At 32.9% G+C, this 17,483-nt stretch overlaps 1 protein-coding gene across 1 annotated transcript; it reads left to right on the top strand.

Annotated features, from left to right (window-relative positions):
* Positions 1-10,269: 10,269 nt before the first annotated feature.
* Positions 10,270-11,133, top strand: LOC107913310 (VQ motif-containing protein 29). The gene has a single exon (XM_016841854.2). It carries the CDS (start codon positions 10,392-10,394, stop codon positions 10,926-10,928), a length of 537 nt encoding a protein of 178 aa, XP_016697343.1. The 5' UTR covers positions 10,270-10,391; the 3' UTR covers positions 10,929-11,133.
* The last annotated feature ends 6,350 nt before the right edge of the window (positions 11,134-17,483 follow it).

The following is a 17,483-nucleotide window of genomic DNA, read 5'->3' on the forward strand; positions in this document are numbered from 1 at the left end:
CTTAATAAGATCTTCATAACACTCCCCCTTGGATTTCCATTGGTAGATAATGTATCTCACTAAAACCTTACTAAGATAAAAACCCTGTAATATGTGTAATATGCTGCCTCGTTAAAACTTTACCAGGAAAATCCAATGGGACAAAACCTCGATTAAGGGAAAAAAAGTACAACGCGTATTTACTCCCCCTCATGAAAATATCACATACTTTCTCATATTCTACGTATTCAATCTTGAATACTAGTTTTTCAAATGACCATTTGAAAGTTTTTACTAAACATTTATATCACCATTCTTTTAAAGGTCATGAGTGAGAAAAACTTTGGGTAAATATATTTTGATCTCTTCAGGAGATTCAACAATAATCATAGCAAATTTTAATAATGATTCTTTTATAAAAACACAAATAGGTGTTTTGGATCATGTTATAATCATCCTTCAACTATTATTCACTAAGTCAAATTTACCACATATGTTTAAATTATTTCAATTCATATAAATGAATAATTTCTCGAGAATTTCAATATTCTTCTAGCATTCTAAATCCTTCAAGAATTTTAATATAAACTTTACTATATAGTGGTTCATAAAAGGTTGTAACAATAACCATTAGATGCAAATTAAATCTTTTATGAATTGTCAAAATAATATATGTAAAGGTTATTGCATCCACACAAAAGAATATTATATTTTTTTATAATCAATGTTAGGACTTAGCGAAAAACTTTATATTTTTATTCCGCTTTTACAAAACTACTTCATTTGCACCCTTATTGGCTTTATACCTTTAGATATTTGGACTACTGGTCTAAAAATTCCACTAATTTAATTGTACTTGAGTAGTGTCTTTCTATTTTGATCAATTTATTCCATATTTATATTTCTCAATAGATTTATTCAATATCCTCCTTTTATTTCATTATTTCAATAATAATATTGCATGCAAAATCATTATTGACCACTTTTATTATTCGGTTCCACATTTTCTCGAATTGACATAACTTATTGAGATCTCTTATTTTTATTATTTTAAAATTCAGTTTTAGGTACTTGGATCTCTTCTAGAGTTTTACTTATTAGTTATGTCTTGGGTCTCTTCTAAAATATATACGAACATACAAAAATTCAAAAATAAGAAATATTTAGCTCTTAACTAAAAATCAATTGTAATGGAGAGTATTTATAATATATTGGCTTGATGCATACAACACGTAAATCAACATAATCTCATGTCGAAATAGGAAGTTTAGTTCTCATAAGTAATGGTTTAGACATTAATAAGAGACATTCAATCAACAATTTCTTTGAGAGACGTTCAATCAACAATTTTTTAAAACCATTATACGCATAAATAACTAACTTTTACAAAAAAATTTCAAACTCAATCAATAAAAGACAGAGATATGTCTCATCAGTATTAGAAAGATGAATTGTCTTAATTGCATGATTTGAAATTAATTATTTCAACAAGCAATCTTGCAAACGACGAGTTGCAAGTTGATGACTCATACATAATTATTTTGTAGATACATCTACCAAAATCATATAATATCAAAACCATCCACATGGTGGGTGAATGGACCCATATTCATTTCAGAAATGCAAGGCATTAAATCTCATCTTTAGCTAGTAAGTTTCTAACAATCAATTTTCATTGAGAACAAGCAACAAATGAGAATTCTTTAAATTAAAGAATCTTCGGTTCTTTAATGAATGTTCATATGAATTCTCAATTAATTTTCGCATCATATATGATCCAAAATGATCTAACCAGTCACGCCAAGTAGTAAATGCATTTGTATCAGTAAACTTTTAGTTTACTTTAATATGTGTTTCAATTGTACTAAATTGATACTGTAAAAAATAGAACGTCGGTAATGACAATTTATCGCAAAGAAAAAAAGAGAGAAAAATAAAGAACACATAGATTTTACATGGAAACCCTTTCGGGAAAAAAACCACGGGCGGAGGAGAAGATAATTCACTATGTCGAATTCGAATAATTACAAGAGGAGTAGACTATGTCTATTTATAGTCTTGTAAAACCATATTCTAGTAGGAGCGTAGTAAGACTGAAATACCTTATTCTAATCAATATCAAATAGATGGAGTTTAATAAGGTTTAAAAAACCTTATTCTAAAATAAAATAAAAGAAGTATAGTTCAATAGAGATTTTACTTTTATTTTATTTTACCACTGTATTTTATTTAAATAAGGATTCGGGTCACTTAATTCTAACAATCTCCATGTTGACACGAATTCTCAATGAACAAGTTCTTCATCGCGAACTCTCAACGAACTAGTTCTCCACCTCTTCCATAAAACCCCTAAAGGATTTAACTTCAATAATGAACACCAATCAGGTCTAAACAATGCTCAAACTTGGTTATAGGAGGTGACTTAGTCATCATATCTGCAAGATTTTCATGAGTACTAATTTTGCTCACAACAATATCACCACGAGTAATAATATTACGAATAAAATGATACCGAACATCAATGTGTTTTGTTCTCTCATGAAACATTTGATCTTTTGTAAGGAAGATAGCACTCTAACTGTCACAAAATATTGTATTGATTTGAAGGTCTTCATTGATTTCAGTAAAGAGTCCCTTCAACCAAATAGCTTCTTTACAAGCCTCAGTAATCGCCATATACTCAGCTTCAGTGGTAGACAAAGCAACTATAGTTTGCAAAGTGGCTTTCCAACTGATTGCACAACCTCTAATTATAAAGACATAACCTGTAAGAGATCTTCTTCTATCAAGGTCTCCAGCAAAATCAGCATCAACATACCCAATGACTCCATCTCTAGTTCTTCCAAACTATAAGCAAACATCAGTAGCACCTCGTAAGTATCTTAAAATCCACTGAACTGCTTTCCAATGTATCTGCTAACTGCGCTGACTGCATATGATAAATCTAGACTTTGAACAAACCATAACATACATGAGAGATCCCACTGCACTAAAGTATAGAACATGTGACATGTACACAATCAGATGTACTCAATCCCATCATCTGATTGTGGAGACAAAGTCGATAAAAGTCTAAAATGGGCTGCTAAAGGAGTACTAACAGGCTTAGCATTCTGCATATTGAATCTGCAAAGAACTTTCTCAATGTACCCCTTCTGACTTAGGTACAATTTACTTGCTTTTCTATCTTTGAGAATCTCCATACCAAATATCTTCTTTGCTGGTCCTAAATCTTTCATCTCAAATTCTTCACTTTGTTGGGCTTTGACTTTTCTTATCTCTCTTTTATCTTTCGCTGCTATCAATATGTCATCAACATAAAGGAGTAGATACACAAAAGAACCATCACTGTTTTTTTTAAAGTAAACATAACTGTCAAAGCTATTTTTTTAAAATCATGAGAAGTCATAAAGGAATCAAACCTTTTGTACCACTGTCTTGGTGACTGTTTCAAACCGTAAAGGGAATTTTTCAGCAAGCAAACATAGTCTTCTTTTTCTGAGACTGTAAAACCCTCTAGTTGTTGCACATAAATATCTTCCTCAAGTTCTCCATGCAAAAATGTAGTTTTTACATCTAACTGCTTAAGCTCCAAATCATGCATGGCCACAATACCAAGCAAAGCTCGAATCGAACTATGCTTCACAACTGGGGAGAACACATCTGTGAAGTCCACTCCTAGAATTTGACTGTAACCCTTTGCAACAAGCATTATTTTATATCTGGGTTCTTCAACTCCTGGGGTCTTCTATTTCTTTTTAAACACTCATTTACAACGAACAACCTTTTTACTTTTAGGACGTTTCACAAGATCCCATGTTTTGTTTTTGTCAAGTGGTTTCATCTCCTCTTGCATAACAAACATTCATTTTTTTGGGTCTTCACAACTAACCGCCTCAGAATAATTAGATGGCTTTTGGTTTGCATCTATATCCTCAGTCACATTTAAAGCATAAGCAACTAGATCAGCCTCGGCATATTTCTTTGGAGGTTTAATTTCTCTTCTAGTTCTATTTTTGGCGATAGAGTATTGTGGTGAAGAAGCAACTCTATTCTAAATTTTTGTATTGGCTTAAGGAGTCGACTTTGTTGTAGATTCTGGATTAATCTAATGTTCCACCTGCTTTTGATTTTCTTTATTGGAAGAGCCTTTAAGAGATAAGTTAGGTAGCATAGCTATTTCATCAAAAACAATATCTCTACTAATCACAACTTTTCTATTTTCAAGATACCATAACTTATACCCTTTTACACTAGCTTTATAACCAAGAAAAACACATTTAATGGATCTCGGTTCCAATTTTCCATTATCAACATGAGCATACACAGGACACCCAAAAATCTTTAAATCAAAATAGTCAGCAAGATTACCAGACCATACCTCTTGTGAAGTCTTTTTCTCAATGGCAACGGATGGAGATCGGTTGATCAAAAAACATGCAGTAAAGGTTGCTTCGGCCCAAAATGACTTTGGTATATTGGCATTTGACAACATACATTGAACCTTCTCCATGATCGTTCTATTCATTCATTCTGCAACACCTTTTTGCTGTGGAGTATGACAAACTGTCAAATTTCTCACGATCCCTTCTGACTTGCACAGTTTATTAAACTCATCAGAACAGAACTCTAAGTCATTGTCTGTACGGAGGTATTTTATTTATTTTCCCGTCTATTTTTAAATCATAGTTTTTCAAGACTTAAATGCGGAAAACACATCGCTTTTCTACTTTAGGAAGAACACCCACACTTTTTTAGAAAAATCATCAATAAAAGTTAACATATAATTAGCTCCACCTCTCAAAGGCACTCTAGATGGCCCCCACAGATCAGATGGAATATACTCCAACGTTCCCTTCGTGTTATGGATTCCTTTGGCAAATCGAACTCTCTTTTGTTTCCCAAAAACACAGTGCTCACAGAACTTCAGTTTGCAAATTCCTTGCCCATCAAGAAGTCCTCTTTTGCGCAATTCTGACATGCCATTCTCACTCATATGCCCTACGTGCATATGCCAAAGTTTAGTAATATCATCATCTAACAAGGAAGAGGATGCGACAGATGCATCACCAGTAACAGTAGAACCCTACAAAACATATAACTTGGCAGTCTTTCTCTCCTAATTCATCACAACGAGAGAACTTTTGGAAATCTTCAAAACACCACTTTTAGCTGTGTATTTTTACCCTTTTGAATCAAGAGTCTCAACTAAATTAAATTTCTCTTCAATTCTGGAACATGTCGTACGTCAGTAAGTGTTTTGACAACTCCATCAAACATCTTAACTTTAATTATTCCAACACCTACAATTCTACATGAAGCATTATTTCCCATCAAAACAACACATTCAGTCACTGTTTCATAAGTTGTAAACCAATCCCGATTGGGACTCATGTGGAAGGTGAAGCCTGAATCAAGGATCCACTCCACGCTCACTTTAGAATTGTTGACAAAAGCGCTTAGAAGTTCACCATCGCTGTAGTCTTCTACAACATCAGCTTTACCATAATTTTTTGGTTGTTTTCCATTTTAATCCGCAGCCTTCCTTTTGATCTTGTTCTGTAGCTTATAACACTCAGATTTAATGTATCCTTTCTTCTTGTAGAAGTTACAAGTTTTACCTCTGTTTGAAGACTTCGATCTACCTTTAAATTTACAGCGAGGATTTCATTCTTGTGTCCTTCCACGATCATCATCAGTATTCCGACCTTGTCTTCCACGAACAATGAAACCCTCTCCCTGAGAGTTAGTTTTAACCACAAGATGCTTCAACTTATCATACGAGGTTAAACAATCATAAACCTCATCAATTGTGAGAGACTCATGGCTATATAAAATCGTATCTCTAAAGGTTGAATAAGACAGGGCCAACGAACAAAGTAGAATCAACACTAGATCTTCCTTATCATACTGAACCTTCATGGCCTTCAAGTTTGAGAGAATTTCTTTAAACACTGTTAAGTGTTCGTGCACAGATGCACCTTTCTCCAAACGATGAGCATAAAGACGCTACTTCATATGCAGCTTGCTAGTTAGAGTTTTCGACATACATATTTGTTCCAGCCTCTTCCATAATCCAGCGATGGTCTTCTTCATCATCACATCCTGTAAAATTTTGTTAGACAGATGTAATTGTGTTAACGCCTTTCGATCCTTGCGCTTCTTCTCTTCCTCCGTTAATGTTGAAGGCACCTTATCTACCCCTAGCAGGGCTTCCTTTAAGTCCATCTGTGCAAGAACTGCCTGCATCTTTATCTACAATAATTCAAATCTGGTGTTGCGATCCAACAGTGAAATTTCATACTTCAATGACGCCATTACCATGATTGTGATGAACAACCTGGAAGCTCTGATATCAATTTGTAAAAAATAGAACGTCGGTAATGATAATTTATCGCAAAGAAAAAGAGAGAAAAATAAAGAACACACAGATTTTACGTGGAAACCCTTTCAGGAAAAAAAACCACGGACAGAGGAGAAGATAATTCACTATGTCAAATTCAAATAATTACAAGAGGAGTAGACTATGTCTATTTATAGGCTTGTAAAACCATATTCTAATAGGAGTGTAGTAAGATTGAAACTCCTTATTCTAATCAATATCAAATAGATGGAGTTTAAAAAGATTTAAAAAACCTTATTCTAAAATAAAATAAAAGAAGTATAGTTCTATAAGGATTTTACTTTAATTTTATTTTACCACTGTATTTGATTTAAATAAGGATTCGGGTCACTTAATTCTAACAGATACTTTTATTATCATTCTTTTTACTTTGGATCCATATATAAGTACTATTGTGACATTTACTAATAGAAATGTCTAAATCAATGTGAAGTCTATAATGCCACTAAGTCAATAAATATAATTTCCAAATAATTATATGCAATATTCGCTTCAAGGAATATGCCAAAATCTTCAAATGCAGGGCATTTGGTCTAGTGGTATGATTCTCGCTTCGGATGCAAGAAGTCCTGAGTTCGATTCAAAATACTTTTAAAACCCTTTTAACAAGAGTTTTGCATAATCCGTTAACTACCAAGAGTAACTGCCTAGGTCATGTGTAGAAACAAGTCTATATTAAATATATCAATAAATGTCACATCTCAAACATAAAAATATTACATAATGAAAAACTAGCAATTTTTTTCATAACCATCATCATAAACATGCATGAAATTTAATTCAAAATCTAACTATTCAAGCTCATAGAACTTTTCATTTACAATTGTTCATGTAATTTCTTTAAATAATTAACAAATGGAATAATATAAAAACATATGAACTTACTACATTTAACAATTCTTTGAACTAAATCAAATCTGAATAATCATAAAATTCATTGGTTTTTTAACATAAATTTGCATACTAGATATGTTTTAATCAAATAATATTTAATTATAAAATCTACTATAATGACATAAATAAATCAATCAATATTCATTTTCATGAACAAACAAGATGCTTAAAACAATATGTAACACATGTAATCAAAACTTAAAAAGAAGATCATCTCAAAATATTTAAATCATATATCAAGTTGATTTAATATTTAAAGATGTACTTTTTTTTGTTCTACGTTGAGTCTTGACAATAAGCAGTAAGCAAATTAAACTTTAGTAGTAGACTTTGAATCCAATCAAAATCTATTAATAGCAAACTTTGAGAGCGGATCTTATTTTTCAAGTGTACAATAGGTACATAACCAATGACTCTTCATAACTAATTTGTCTCTTTTCTTAAAAAGTTCTTGGAAATTCTTGTTATTTTATTGCTTTCTTTATTTTTCCACTTCTGGTGGTAAGAAAACTTATTACGACCATCCCCCATGACTATTATTATACTCCAATTTACTACATCCATGTCAAAGATTATATCTTTCGAATTTATTACATATTGTTACATTCTCTTTAGGAAATGGTTAGGTTTCATGGTTAAAAAATTTTGTTCAATCATAAGTAAAATTCATTTTCATGATATTGCTACCATAGGAGCACATTTGAATCATGAAAAGTTGAATAAGCTCTCTCTTGCAAGGTTCTCATCAATAATAATTTTCGATGTAATTCTAATTGAGAACTTATTCTGAATATTGTAGAGTTATACTCACAGTTTAAAAAAAATTACATCTTTAGGTGCATCCAACTAGAGTTATACTCACAGTTTAAAAAAAATTACAACTTTAGGTGCATCCAACTATAACGAGTTTTAGATAGAATTATCATATTCTATTGCTCATAAATAGATCTTTCACAGTCAAATATTTTGCTTTCAACCCCTTAATGGGGATGATGACAAAAGAAGATCACAAAGATAATCACAATCAATTCAATTTAATAACAAGAGTAATCAATAACTCAATCCTCCTTTTTTTTTCATCCTCTCAAACATAGATATTTATCTTCATTCACAATCTCAATATGATATCCATTATAAATATCTTTTAAAACCAATGGATTAACCATCACAAGGTATTAATAAATTAGCTCTTCTAGAGCTTGAGACTAATTTTGTACTACCAAATATTGGAATAATATTGGTTTTTATTTTCTTTTATGCTTGCGTTCACTTCGAGGAATGCAATAGATTTACTAGGACGGACTTATAAACGTCCCAATAGATTCTTCACTTCATAATCACCATCGCAAACATGCGTGGATTTCAAATCAAAATCTATCTATTCATGTTGTCATGATTAGTCTCCAATTATAATAAACATGATATAACAAATAAATCATAGTAAAATATACCTGAAGATCTGAGTGGTTAAAGGCTCTAATGATTACTCATAGTGCACAGACCTCAATTGAAGACTGAAATTGCAATAGCTCTAGAAGGCAATCGACAACAACTTGAGTAACAGATTTGGAGTGACTGTATTATAAAATAAAAGAGAATTATGTTGATAACGTGTTATAAAATAAAGAGACAAAGTAAAGAACAAAGAGAATGGGAGAGCAAAGAGAATGTATTTTATTAATCAATCGAAATCATATACAAAATTTCTCTAAAGTCTCTATTTATAGGCATAAAAAATATAAATGAAGTAGAGATCTATTTCTAATTATTATTAAAATTTAAAGTACATCAAAACTTATCTTAATATTAATAAAAATCCGCTTAATAAGATATTCATAACAATTATATATTTTTTCCAACCCAACTATCATAATCTAATAATGCACAAAACTCATTAAAATATCATCATATTAACAATTAAATGGGATTAAGAAGTATATGTTATATATTTCTATTAAAAAATGTATTCTTTTTGTCCCCAGTTGAGTATGTTTTTACCCTTATATTTTAGTGACACTAAAGTTATTATTTTAAATGAAATATATATATAATTCGGATTTTTATAGTATTTAATAAATATTATCAATTTTTGTAAATTTATATATTATTTAAAAATATATATTATTAACTATTTATTTTACAAATACAAAAATTTTAATTTATTAATAATAATTTTTTATTCTCATCTCACCTACAATTAGTTTCACACACATACTCTACTCACCCCTACAATAAATTAAAAACTAATCACACTAAAATTAATTTCCTTGCAGATACAAAAGTCAACCCACTCGACTACCTTTACGCCAGTTTTGGGTCAATTTGCTCACTCCCACAACTCACCGCTCATTTTTATTAGGCTAAAATATATTAAAAAATTACTTAAACTATTTTAATTTATTTTATAAAAAAATAATTTATGTATCTACCATGTTTAAATAAAGTTTAAAGTGGAAGAAGAAGTAACACGTTAGACACATGATTAAATATAAATGATTTGTTTTCTGAGATTAAATTATTGAAAGAATCTGATTTTGTAGGGAAAAAATATTCATTCAATCAATTTTGTGGCATAATGGTTCACATGTAATATAAACAAAAATTTAGATGAAATAGAGGCTTATATCACATAAGGAAAGGAATTAAATTTATTTAAGGAAAGCCAAAACTTAGGGCTTAATAATATAGAGATAACCTTTTTAAACCATCTTTTATCATGAAAAGCGTGCTTAATTTTTTTTTGGTTTCTTCATGCCAGGCCCAAGATGATATTGTCTTTTGTATAATTGAGAACATTAGAAGAGATTAATATACAAATAATATAATCTTCTATACTTAAAATATGTATTATGAAATGAAATTGGGTCAAAATTCAGGTGCTTCGCCCAATTTCCTAAGTAATCTGTTAGCAATATTATACGGCTGCTGACGGAATCACGTTTGAATTTTTGCTTATAAGCCCCACAGCGTATTCCATTATCCAGCACACCCTCCTTTTCTTTTTCCTTTTTCTTCCCTTTTTAATTTATTCCTCCCATTTTCTTCTCCTTTTTTCCCTATATAAATCGGTGTCCTCATTCTAAATTTCCAGGTCCAGATTTACTAGATTTTCGCTATGGAAGCTACTTATTCATCATCTTCTTCTTCTTCTTCTTATTCTTTACAAGGAACAGGAGGGTTCAAGCTGATATCACAGGGACAACACCCTTTTCATGGATCGCTTCATTCGGTACGTAAGCCATTGGCAAAGCCCTGGAAAAAGCCGATTGCACCCTTGCCACCGACACCACCTAAAGTTTACCGGGTCGACCCCGTAAACTTCCGGGACTTGGTTCAAAAGCTCACCGGTGCACCCCAGTTCATGTCTCAATCCCATCAAACGCCGTCGTCGTCGTCGGCTCAGCGTCTTCAAAGAATGGCACCTTCTCCTCTTAAAATCGCAGCATCGTCAGTGTCGGAGGAACAAGTTTCTGCACCATTGGATCTCGCTTCGGGATTCGGTCATACTATATCCCAAAACCAGCAAATTTCTGATAATGCATCGAATTCATCATTTGGTTTGAACTTGTCACCGTCTTCTTATAACTGGTGTAATTTCTCTATTTTCAGTCCCGGAACCTTGTCCAGCTTGGACCTAAGCACTGTTCCATAAATAAGTAAGATTTTTTTTTTTGAGAAGGAATAAATAAGTAAGATTAAAACTACATTCTTTTGTTTGTAGAAGTTATATGTAACGCTAGAATAATTAATGATGTTGAGGAACTCTCCATCTGTCGATGATCATTACAATGTACGCCAATAATAGCCATAACTGCAGTTATTAAATAATAAGCTTGCCCCACTTAATTAATATTAAATTTTGCCCAGTCTCCCAAGAGCAGTGATCACCTTTTCAACTTTTTTCTTTTCTTCTTTGATTCTTCTTTAAATTCTTTGCTTTTTGTAGTTTGTTTGGAAGAGCTGTGAAGTTATAGCGGTGATAAGCATATGCTTATGCATATTAAGAGAGACCTTGCCATCAGACAAAAGGGAAATTTGTTACGCATACATTTTTCTTATGAAATAAAGAGGGATCGATGTTATAAGCAAATTAAAGAGAGCTAATTAGCTAATGAAGTTTTGGTTATATTACGGTTTTGGGATTTTGAGTTTCATGATCGGAGTTCTACTTTAATTAGATTATATATGGATTTTATTCATATTTATTTTGACTTAACTCTAGTTGTTTAGATCATTTTTTTTGACAAAACGGGGTCCACTTAGTTTTTTGAAAAAGAAAATAAATACGGGAGTCGCCACCAATTTTTTTTAATGAGGTGTGATCGGGTCACCTCAAAAAGTGGTTGTTTTTAATAAATGACTTGGTTTTATTAAAACAACGATTTTGGTCCACGAAATTCAGAAAAATAGGTTCGGGAGTCGGTTACGTACGAGGAAGAATTAGCACCCTCGTAACGCCCAAAATTGATACCTAGTTGATTATTTAGTGTCTTTAGTGTCGAAGATTAAAAATTTTGAAGAATTTTTAAAAATACGATCCTTAAAAAAAAACTCGAATAACAAGGATTGAAATTTAAGATTCTCTTGTTCCGAAGGAATCACATCTAGCACGTTAGGACACGATATTTTAAACCATCGAAACCAAGATCACCATATGGTTTCAAGAACCCATACTTTGAAGTTTTAAGAGGATATTTGGCTATTTGGTCAAACGAGAAATCGAGACCCAGCACATTAGGGCACACTTTCTCGAATTTCCAAATGCAAAATATTGTCTTTATTATTATTTAGAAAAAATCCTCATATTGAGAAAACAATGTCACATCCAATGCGTTAGGACACAACGTATCGAATTCCCGATACGAGAATACATGCCGTAAATTTGCTTATTTAAAAGATATTTAGCTATCTAGGGTTTAAAAAAAGGTTCGTGCCCAATAAGTTAGGACACGATCTTTTCTTAATTCCCGAGATCGTTTAAAACTTGAGTTTGAAAAGATTTGTATATTTAGATTTGTTGTGAAATTCGAAACCCAGTAAGTTAGGATACAACCTTCTCGAATCTAAACACGAGGTTTTGCTTATTCAAAAAAAATCATAATTTATGCATTGAAATTAATCTAACTCGGAATAGTAGAGCATGACGTTACTGTGCGTAGCAAACAATGATGAACGAGATAATGTAAGCATAAGTAATAGGCACGTCATAGTAAACGAGATAAATAATAGGAGAGACAAATCGATTATATCTCAACAAATAAATAAATGCATAACTAAGACATTCCTTTAAAATAATAACAAACATATACGCAAATAAATAAATTAACATCAAGTGAAACAAAAATGCAATAAATAAAATTAATAAAACCATAAAAATTATAAGAATATATGTGCATATATATATAATTGTCAAAAATATAACAAATATATATGTATATATAAATTATAAAATATATGTACATATATGTATTATAAAATATATATAAGTATATGTATATTTTAAGATAATATATACAAAAAAGAATATATGTATGTATATATATATAGGAGTTATAAAATGTAAAACACATATATTATAAGAATTCATGTATATATATATTTTAAAGTTATAGAATATAAAACACATATGTATGTATGTATAAATATATAAAACATAAAATATGTGCGTATGTATATTATAAAAATGTGTACATACGTGTATAACAAAGTTTTAAATAAAGATGTAAATAAGCAAACAAATAACTAAATAAATAAATAAATAAAGAATTAAGATAGGAAGGGCTTAATTGTAGCTTAAATTAAATTAGCAGGATAGATTAAAATAAAAATAAATAAATAAAGGGACCAATTTCAAATGCGCAAAGTAAAGCGAGGATTAATCAGGAAAATATCCCATTGAACTCCTGTGTTGCGTTTCAATGGACTAAAATGAAACAAGCAGTAAATCTTATGGCCCAAATCAAGAATAAAAAAATCCGATTACACTATGTTGCAAAAGCGGAGGGGCTGAACATGCAAATAGCCCTTCCCAACAAAACACGCAGATCCTGGCGTTACTGGGTCGGGCCGCGGGTTAAACATCAAAACGGCACCGTTTTGGCCACTGATGCTAAGGCCCAAAATGACGTCGTTTTATAACCAATATAAATACTCTAAAAACAAAAAATTAGTTTAAACCCACTTTTTAAAAAAAATTCAGAGAGCTTTCAAACTCTCTCTCTAACAGCCTCAAATCCGGCCAATAGGGCCACCGTCTACGCCGCCGTGGCTCTACCGTAGGTGGTGGTCAGAGCGACGCGGAGATCGGATTTTCAACCCGATCCAAAAATACTTGAAGGCCAAGCCTTCTGGGCCCTAAGACCTAAAGAATAAGAAGAAGCCACACCCTTTCCCCTTTCCTTTTCCTTTTTTTTTTCTTTTTATTAATATTTAAAAAAGATTTGTAAAAGAAAAAAATATGAAAATAAATAAATAAATAAATCAGACAAGAACGCAGAAGACAATCTTTTGATTTTTATTTCCAATGTTTGTAAGAGTGTCCAGAAAAAAAAGATAGAGAAATTACAGCCCTCATGCTCGGTTTTTATAACCGATTTTAAAAATCCCTAAACTTCTATTTTTTGTCGTTTTGTGCTTTGGATCCTTGTACTGTTGCGTGTAGTTTGCTATTTTGCAGGTGTCAGAGGCTGACGGTGGTGGCAGAGGTGGCGTGCGAGGAGTGGCAGAGGCGTGCGATGCAGGTGGCTGACCATGGGGCAGGAGCGGTGGCCAGCAGCAAGGCAACTAGGGTTTTTGTTTTGGCTGAAAAAATTTTAAAGTTTGGGCTGTTAGGTTTGGGCATTTGGGCTGTTGGGTTTGTTCAATTTTGGGCCTGGGTTGTGGACTAATTAATTTATTTTGATTTTGGGTGTTGGGTCTTATTGGGCCCCGGGTCAAAATTGGGCCCTACAACTGCCCCTCTTTGCTCATTGTCGTGTAACGAGAATAGAGCAAAGACTTCAAAAAGGACCAATTTTGCATTGTCTCGCTGATCCTTGACTTGTTCTGGTGCTTCTCTTTTCAAGTAGCTTCATTCTAGTCCACTGTGTCTCATTTCTTTGATCCACTTCACGGCATCTTTAGAGAGATATGACTTAAATCTACTCTGCTGCAACTCCATGGGGATGAGATTCGTGGTTTTAGTCTTCTCCACTGCAACTTCAGGGAGATAAGACTTGTATCTTCAACCTGCTCCGCTGCAACTTCATAGAGATAAGGTTTGATATGATAAGATCTAATTCGACCTACCGCAACTTCAGAGGTATATGATTCATCGTTTTAATCCGCTCCACTGCAACTTTAGGGAGATAGGATTGGTTTCTTTTGTTTGCTCCACTACTACTTAGGGAGATAAGACTTGATCCGATCTGCTCTACTGCAACTTCAAAGAGATAAGATTTGTGGTTTTAATCCGCTCCACTGCAACTTCAGGGAGATAGGATTGGTTTCTTTTGTCTGCTCCACTACTGCTTAGGGAGATAAGACTTGATGCGATCTGCTCTACTGCAACTTAAGAGAGATAAGATTTGTGGTTTTAATCCGCTCCACTGCAACTTCAGGGAGATAGGATTGGTTTCTTTTGTTTGCTCCACTACTGCTTAGGGATATAATACTTGATGCGATCTGCTCTACTGTAACTTCAGAGAGATAAGATTTGTGGTTTTAATCTGCTCCACTACAACTTTAGAGAGATAGGATTGGTTCTTCCGATCTGCTTCACTGCCAGTACAGGAAGGCAAAATTTACTATCTTCGACCTACTTCGCTGCCAATACCGGAAGACAAGATCTACAATCTTCGACCTACTTCGTTGCAAATACAGGAAGACAAGATCTACAATCTTCGATCTACTTCGCTGCCAATATAGGAAGACAAGATCTACAATCTTCGACCTACTCCACTGATGTTCAGGGAGACAAGATTTGCTATCTTCAGCCTACTCTACTGCAAATTCAGGGAGGTCAGGCTGGATATGATGACTTTAATCCATCCCACTGTGACTTCAGGGGTATGGGTAACTTCATTAATCTATTCTCTAGGGAACATGGCCTGCAAAATCCATTTCATGGACCTACTTATGCCTAGTGGTTAGAATATTATGATTGGAATGAATCAAAATTTCCTAACTAGATGTGTATGAATGATATTTGCATAAATGCAGAATGTCATTTTTCAAGAATGATCCATTTTTAATGTTTGGGTTGTCTTTGCTCAATGTTCATCAAGACTTTATCGCTGATGCGTCACTGTGCCTTCTTGTTCAGCTAGTAAATTTAACAAAAAATCCAAAGAAATAGTCGTAATTTAGACCATTCTTTCTCAAATGTCTCTAACCCTTAGGTTGGTTAGTTCTAAACAATAGCCCTGTTTCAGGTCCTCGTATTATTTAGAAGCTTTCGGAGTAATATGCAAAACTTTTTTTGCTTGAATATTATCAGTCCAGTAATCGTTATTTTAATGAAAAATGCTTGAAAAAGATTATCAAAATGGACAAGATGAAATTTTGTCGAGAGCAAAGCTCGAAATGAATAAATCAATCAAGATAGCAAATTTTTCTAGATTACAAAATGAAAATAAATTAATCAAGATGGTGTATTTTGTCAAAAATACATAAAATGGATAAAATGGAAATAGGTGCCCCAGATATTGTAGCATGAGCTTCTCTGCCTCAAACTTCTTGAGGACCATTTTGAATTTGATATGTGTTTAGATGTCCTAGAAGACTTTGTTGATGCCCCAAGATGAAGCATCTCTCTTTCTTATTAATTCGGAGATGACAAGACTACCGCATGCCCCACTTTCGATCAAAATTTAAACTGCCCATTCCTGGGTTTTCAATTCAAAACCCCTTTGATCTCAAGGGCCCTTTGCGGGTTTTCACCTTGGCCTCTCCTTTTTCTTTTTTCGTTCTTCTTTTCTTTTCTTTTTCTTTTTGTTTCTTTTTTCAAGTGAATTATTTATTGCTTGAATCAGAATTCTCAAGATTAGACAGGTTTTTGTCATCCACCTTGGTCAATATCGACGCTTTTTCAAATAAGGCCTTCTACATAAAGTCCTTTCTAGTTTGGCATCCACTTTTTTTCAGAAGTCCTTTTGTATGGGAATGATCTTTTTTGATAACAGGTCTCCTTCATAGAATTCTTTGGGGCGAACAATTTTTTGTGAGCTCGCATCATCCGCTTTTGGTACACTTGACCATGACAGATAGCTTTCAACCTTTTCTCTTCAATCAAATTTAAAAGATCATATCGGGCTTGGATTCATTCTGCTTTATCCAACTTCAGCTCTGACAAGACTCGAAGGGAAGGAATATCAACTTCGATGGGTAAAATTGCCTCTATTCCATATACCAATGAGAAATGAGTTGCCCCGGTAGAGGTTTTTTTATGTTTTTTATTTTTTTTTGTTTTTTTTTGCCTCTACTGAACTATTGATTTTGAGGCGACATGGTGTTAATCTTGAACAAACTACAAACTTCTAATATCGTGCTGTTGTTCAAATTTGGTATATTGTTAGATATGATCCTTTTTTGGTATTCCATACCGACATATGACTTCTCTTTTTCAAGAATTTGCTGACTGCCAACTTTGTGACATGGCATATGAGGTGGCTTCTACCCACTTAGTGGAGTAATCGATGACCACATAGATGAATTGATGACCCTTATAAGCTTTTGGATAGATCGATCCAATGACATCCATGCCCCACATAGAGAAAGTCTATGGGAAAGTTACAATATGAATCTTGTCTCCATAAATTTGGCACTTATGTATTTCTTGGTATAACTGATGCAATCTCCTTCCATGGTGGACCAGCAATACCCATATCTCATGATTTACTTGGCCATTGCAAAATCAATGCATGTGTTCCTCAAACACCCTTATAGACATTTTATAATATGTTCTTAGCCTTAACAGTGTCCACACGTCTTAATAACTCAAGCATATCTTAATCATACGAAAATATCCTTAAATTGTTGGAGTAACTCAATGACGTCTTGCTTTATCTCTGCGGTGATACAGGCTCCGATCTTCACCTCTTTCTCTTCCCCTAAGCTCATAATTTCCACTGATTTTTTGTTTGCAAGGTAGGATCTGTTTCTTGACTTGTTCTACCATCCTTAACAATCAGGAGATAAGCTACAGTCTCGATCATCTTCAAAGTCTTGA

This window comes from Gossypium hirsutum, chromosome D11 (assembly GCF_007990345.1).
Source record: "Gossypium hirsutum isolate 1008001.06 chromosome D11, Gossypium_hirsutum_v2.1, whole genome shotgun sequence".
NCBI lineage: Eukaryota > Viridiplantae > Streptophyta > Magnoliopsida > Malvales > Malvaceae > Gossypium > Gossypium hirsutum.

Coding starts and splice junctions, on each gene's coding strand:
- LOC107913310 (XM_016841854.2), top strand. CDS start 10,392: ATGGAAGCTACTTATTCATCATCTTCTTCTTCTTCTTCTTATTCTTTA.